General features: G+C 31.8%; 1 protein-coding gene across 1 annotated transcript in view; it reads right to left on the bottom strand.

Moving 5' to 3' along the window:
* LOC106753568 (alkane hydroxylase MAH1-like) overlaps nucleotides 1-2,816 on the bottom strand; it is a 14,898-nt gene extending 12,082 nt beyond the window's left edge. Inside the window, exon 1 of the mRNA XM_014635391.2 lies at nucleotides 1,750-2,816. Coding sequence (XP_014490877.2) covers nucleotides 1,750-2,816 — 1,067 coding nt within the window. The remainder of the gene's footprint in view (nucleotides 1-1,749) is intronic.
* Between the last annotated feature and the right edge of the window lie 4,061 nt (nucleotides 2,817-6,877).

The following is a 6,877-nucleotide window of genomic DNA, read 5'->3' as shown; positions in this document are numbered from 1 at the left end:
ACTAAGAATTCCAAGCTTTTTTTAGTCACTTTTTATTGGAGGAACAACACCACAAGTAAGTGGTTTTTGTTTTGTTTATATTATTTAGGTTTAATGTTTTAATATATCCTATTCTCACCCAGAATCTCAAATAGGTCTTTTTCTTTTTCGGCGTCTCAATTATAAGTTTTTATTTTCTTAAAATTAAATCAAATAGGGTCTTTCCGTCAAATTGAGATGACGCCATTAAGAAGAGTGTGTTGACCGTGTAGATTTTCATTGCGTGGCATTGAAAATGTGACTGAATTGTATTTTTTTAATTTTTGAATTAAAAAATGAAGTATATTTTACAATTAAAAAAATACAATTCAAAAATTAAAAAAATACAATTCAGTCACGTTTTAATGTCACGTAATAAAAAAATTACACTGTCAGTATACCATTCTTAATGGCATCATCTCAATTTGACGGAAAAGTCTTATTTGATTCAATTTTACAAAAATGAAAACTCAATTGAGATGCCTACAAAGAAGGGGACCTATTTGAGATTCTGGACGAAAATGATAACCTATTGAGACATTAAACCTATTATTTATTGATATTTTATGCTTCGGTTATTGTAAAATCAACACCTAATAGTGATGATTTTTATGTTTTGATTCATAATCTAAGGTAAAAAAACAATATTTTTTTTGTCTCGTTTGGATATGTTTCCATTGTTGAACTTATCCAAAAATAACCGGCCCTAAAATCCTTTCATGGGAATATATATTTACTTATTTTGGATTTTAATGTTTAAAATAATTTTTTAGAGTTTTATTTGTATTCTTTATTTAGTGAACAATTTGTTATGGCCCTTTTAATATCTTGGTTATCAAAAAATTTGTATAAGTTTTATTTCTATAATATATAAATTTTATTTATAAAAAAATGACGTATGTATTCAAAGAAAGAGTTATGTAGAGTACGTAAGTGGAAATATGTTAGCTTGGAAATGCAAAATGTTTTGTAAGTTACATTTTACCAATCCACTGAGAAAATCATAGTAATGTCATTCAAAATTCAAGGAAACATACATAAAATCAATCTATAAGTACATCATTGTTCATCCGAAACAAGATATTGATAAACATTTGAAAGAAAAAAAAGTTATAAATTAATGAAATGTAATATAACAAGAAAAGAAAGATACAAGAAAAAAATAAATAAGTATTTAATATGTGTATATAAAATAAAAGTGAATTTACATACTTCTAGGAATTCAACGCTTATAATAATTCAACTGGAGAAATGCATGCATCAATCTTCCATCACATTCTATCGTATGGGAGGATAACACTATTTAATATATTTCTTAACACACATACTAGCTAACTTAAACTTTATTAAAAACTACAAAATTGTGAGTAAGACTTCTTAAAAAATCTTTGAAACTCACAATTTTATAAGATAACATTATTTAGCCATCACAAAGAAAGCAGAAACTAAAAGTATATCATTTGGTATTGAAATTATATCTATAGATCTCAGGTGCATCTTTTGGTAACTTTCACCTTCAAGCCTTGTTCAATGGTAAGCAACACAGAGACCCTTGGTGTTATAGGATGACCATCAACCACCTTCATCTGAAACCTCCAAAGTATAGCAACTGCAACCATCTTCATTTCAATAAAAGCAATGTCCTTACCCAAACAACTTCTAGGGCCTGCATTGAAAGCTATGAACTTATGAGATGGAATTTGTATAATCTCTCCACTCTCTGAAATCCATCTCTCAGGCTTAAACTCCATGCAATCATGTCCCCATATTTGTTCCATTCTTCCCATTGCATACAAAGAGTATAATATCATGGTATTTGGACTAACATGGTGTCCACTAGGAAGTGTATCAGATTTGATTGCACACTTGTGATCATAGGGCACAGTAGGAAAAAGCCTCAATGCTTCACATATAGCTCCATGGAGATAAACTAACTTACCAAACTCTTCAACACCAGAACCAATCCAAGTTCCATCTTGGTTTATGCAGTTTTCTTTGATCTCTTCAAGAATTTTAGCTTCCACACGTGGATGAGTTGAAACCAGCCAAAAGAACCAACTGAGACTTGCACTGATTGTGCCACTTCCAGCAGCAAAAAAGGTAACTGCAGTGTCTCTCAGATACTTGTCATCAATTATTCTCCCCTTTTGAGCTCCTTCCTCCATTAGCACTCCCAGCAAGTCAAGATCAGTATCTTCCACTTCTTTGATGCCTTTGCATCTATTTTTCTCTTCACGCTTTGATGCAATGCATTCATACAAGAATTTATCAAAAATTTCTCTGGCTTCCTTGAACTTCTTCTCTTGGCCAATCTGGAGCCACTCCTGCAACTTCCACAACCATCTCGGTGTAATGTGCCTGTGAAACAATACCTCCTCCATCACAACCGTGGCTCTCGCATAAGCAGGATGTGAAAGCTTAGAAATCTTGTTCGGATGGGTCTGAGGATCACAACCAAGAAAACAATGGCAGACAATGTCAAAGGTGAACCTCCGAAGGGCAAATTGTAGGTCTACCTCATTTGCAACCTCGGATGTATGATCAAGAAATGGAATTAGGTCATTCTCTAGCTTCTTCTGAATGGTTTCTCGAAGAAAGATGCTAAAGGTTTCCCTTTGAAGCAGTGAATGAAGTATTGACCTCTCTAGTTTCCATGCATGGAGATTATCAGAGTTAATAATCCCTTCTCCAAAATAATCAAAAATTTCACGCAGAGTGGACCCCTTCCCATAGTTGCTGAAGTTCTTGCATGTGATGTGATGCACGTTCATGGGATCGGCAGTGAGAATGCAGTTCATGTTTGTGAACCAAGGTCCTTCGAACATCAGAGTACCTCCATGATGTTTCAAAACTAAGATTGTATAATCGTGAATGTTGGATAAATTTTGTAGAACACCTAGTAACATACCAATGATCGGCCAATTTGGAAGGGGTTCATCTCTCTTATGTCTCCAACTAATGTGGAAGAACGTGAAGGAGAGAACAATGGATACAGACACTACAACATACAAAAACATGATTGTACTGTTTTTAGTTCAAGAAACTGTGTTTGAAATTTGATTGAAGAGATAAAGAGGTATTTGGTTATTTTTATAGATGTAATTAATGGGCAAATTTATTCCTAGGAGCTGCATAAATTTATTAGTTGAGACATTTATTAGAATATGATTTGAGGGAAACTTTTGGTATTGATATAGATGGGAAATTTATTTCCTGGGGACACTCTAAGCTATATTGTGAAATTTTTTTGAAATTTTCGTTTTATAATTATCCAACTTTTTTTTAATATTTTGTACAAATATTTTGAGGTTTGATTTTTCTGTTAGGGTGATTGTCACTTGTATATCTTCTTGTTTGTTAATTCATTTTTTTTCTTGACGATTTCCTAAAGTCGTGGGTCTAACTAGTTTTTTTTTCATCATTTATTGATTAATTAAAGCAATTTTAAGAGAGAAAGAACGAATTAATCAACAAGTTAGAGATAAAAAATGGAAGTAATTAATAATATTGAACACCCAATAAAACAGATATGTTTAGCAATTCAATTGAAAATCTATGAAATACTTAAAATTTAATTAATCTAAAAATATATAATAAATTGTAATAATCTAAGTGAATGAAAGAGTTATTACCAACTAGAACAGAATTTCAATATTCTAGTAACAAGCCTTCCACAAAATATGTTTTCTAACCTGTAACAACTGATTGCATAATAATAATAGTCTAGTTCAAACAATGCATAAAGAAAAATATACTTTAGATATTCTAATAATTACTTTTTATTATAATAATTATATAACAATTTAATCATATTTATTGTTTTTATTAGCAGTGGTTTATTTAATATAAATATAAATTTTTATAAATCACGTTAAATTAACTTTTAATATATACTTTTTCTAAAAGTTCTTAAATTGATTTAGACACAGTGCTGAAAATATTGTCGGCAAGGAGGATTCCCATTTATTCCCCTAATTTTCACAATAAATACTGCAATATAAAGTTGAGATAAAAAAATTGACATGGTCTACAATAATTGCATACAAATATGGCTATACTCATTGCCCAATAATGATAGCTTCTAACTTCCAACAACTAATGCCTCGTTTAATATGATTATGATTCATTTTGCTTATAGGCTATCAGAACGTGTGTTGTCAAAAGCATGTTGGGGCTGTTATCGGATGAAAAAGAAAATATTTCAGATATCTTCGTAATGCTCATACAGGTACATATCTATCATTTGGATTATTTATGCAAAATTTAATTCATTGGCATTACTTTGTTGGGGATGCTTTGTGAGGTGCAGGGTATATTTTTTTTTATCGAGTTAACGAGTCTTTCATCTTTATATTAATGTATATTGTTGAGTTTATCGAAAAAGAATTTATCTGTGAGTTACAAAAATAGCAATAACATCATAATTTAACCATATAAAGAATTGATATTATTTATACCTAAAACTTTAAAACAGTAAATTAACGGATATTTTATTTTTATATATTACTTTACTTTCTTATTTGTATCATATCTAGGACTTAAATTCACACTTGGATTCTGAATACTGTATCCTTGAACACTCTGAAAGACAATATACAGCTACATGTAGCAGCGAATTCACTTCTTTTTCCCAACTTTCTGACATTCTTAATTCTCCAACACTTGTTTTTATAGTATAAATCTGACAACCTTAACAGTTTAACACCAAGTGAAAGAGTGTTCCTCCCTGCACCTCCCCCTCTTCTCCCTGCACCTCCAAAATTACTTTTTTACCCTTCTGTCATTTAATAAAGTCAAACATAATTAATGAATAATAAATGATATTCTAACTCCTAACTGCCAACAACCCTAATTCTTGTCTCATCAGTATAAACCCTACACCCCCTTACCCCCTTCCTGATTCACATTTGAGTTGTACGGAGCATTTGAGCTGTTACGAGTTACTGTTTTATTCAGAACAAAATAGTATTTTGTGTTTCTACTGGTGATTGTGCTTGTTATTGATCGTGGTGGTGGTGTTGTTTGCTGCTGGTTCGGCTCTGGACATATACGAGAGGAAGAAGGAGCTCCCAGGTCAGTGCATTTTATAATTTTGTCGCATTTCGAGTTGCCACATTTCGAGTTGCGGCAGATGCAAACCGCATTTCGAGTTGCGGCAGATGCCAACCGCATTTCGAGTTGCGGTTCTGAAGAATTCATTTTTACATAGCCGCATAACGAGTTGCGGTTTTCACATAACCATAGAACGAGATGCGGTTGTCCTTAACCGTCGTATGAATTGCGGTTTGAGTTCTGTTTTTCTTTGCAACCTGTTATAGAAGTTTGTTTTTACTTGATTTTGTTTACAAGTTTTCGATTTTATCTGTTTAATTTATTAGGTATTAGTTGTTTCATGTATTATGTATTAGTTACGTTAGTTTTAAGTTTTAGTTTTCTTCCATGGAGCAATGTAGGCTAGTTTAAGTTAGGAGTTGTTTTCAGTGTGGGAGAGGGTGGATTCTGGTGTAGTTTTTGGGTTAGTTTATTGGAGCTTTGGCATATAGAACGGGTTATGGTTCATTAAACTGGACTGAATGTGCTTTAGAAGCGGTGGAAGTTTGTCGATCTTGTGTTAAATGGGATTGTGATGGTCGTACCTATGCTTACTTATGTTACATATATGATACCAGGGGTGGTGTTAAACAAGTCAAAGATAGAGCTTCTCATTGAACGAAACTAGATTACAAAACTTGCAACATGAGCTTGTGAATGACTTAGGTGAGGTACTAGTGTAATATACATGAAATCAGCAACCGTAAAATTTCTTATCATTCAAATTCCATGTATGTGACTGGTACCATATAAAGAGAGGCTCTTTTTTTTATATCAATGAACCTATTTTTATGGATTAATTTCATAGGAAAATCTTTAAGTTTATCCCACATGTAATCTATGCCCATGCTTTCCATTAGTACTATTTACCTTCCTTTAAGGCATTTGTCATAATGCTGTTAAATTCAGTAATGCAATTTAATAGTTAAAGAGTATGAATTTTTGACTCTCTTTAGATAGTTAGTGACCTCCATGCTGGAAGTAATATTTTAATAGTGTATTTTAGTTTTATTTTAGAATATATTAATATTAAAATATTTATATTTAATATTTATATTATCGATATATAAATATTAGGATTAATAAGTTTAGTATTTGATTAAACTTTTGATATTAGGTTAAACAAATTCTTTGTAGTTTGATTTTAAATTTGAAAAGTTTTTGATATTAGGTTAAACAAATTCTTTGTAGTTTTAAAAGTTTTTTTTTATTTTTTATTTGTTATTTGTTAAATTTTATAATTTTAATTTTCAATGTAGGTTCTATTTAACTATATAAGATGGATAGCTATCCATTTTTGGATTCTCAAATGAATTCTGATTTTATGTCAGAATTTTCTTCCTTTATAAATGAAGTCGGTGAGGGTGATTACACAGATATATTTTCTACTGATCAAACATTCTCATCACGCGACGATATGATTGATTAGGTTCAAAAGATTGCATTTCAGCTTGGATTTGTGGTCGTCATCATAAGATCTGACACAGCAACTGGTGAACCTGGAAGAAAGACATTCGTTGTGTTAGGCTGTGAAAGGAGTGGGAAATATAGGAAGTATAAGCAAGACGTGCAACCTAGTGTGTTTGGCACGAGAAAATGTGAGTGTCCATTTAAGTTGAGGGGTAAACCTAAAGGACACGGTTGGGTGTTAAAGGTTATGTGTGGTTATCACAACCATGAATTAGCCGAGACTTTGGTCGGTCATCCTTATGCGGGGAGGTTAAATGCTGCTGAACAGTCAATTCTTATTGACATGACTAAGAGTCAA

This window comes from Vigna radiata, unplaced genomic scaffold, assembly GCF_000741045.1.
Source record: "Vigna radiata var. radiata cultivar VC1973A unplaced genomic scaffold, Vradiata_ver6 scaffold_134, whole genome shotgun sequence".
Lineage (NCBI taxonomy): Eukaryota > Viridiplantae > Streptophyta > Magnoliopsida > Fabales > Fabaceae > Vigna > Vigna radiata.
This window is presented reverse-complemented; position numbering and strand designations above follow the sequence as displayed.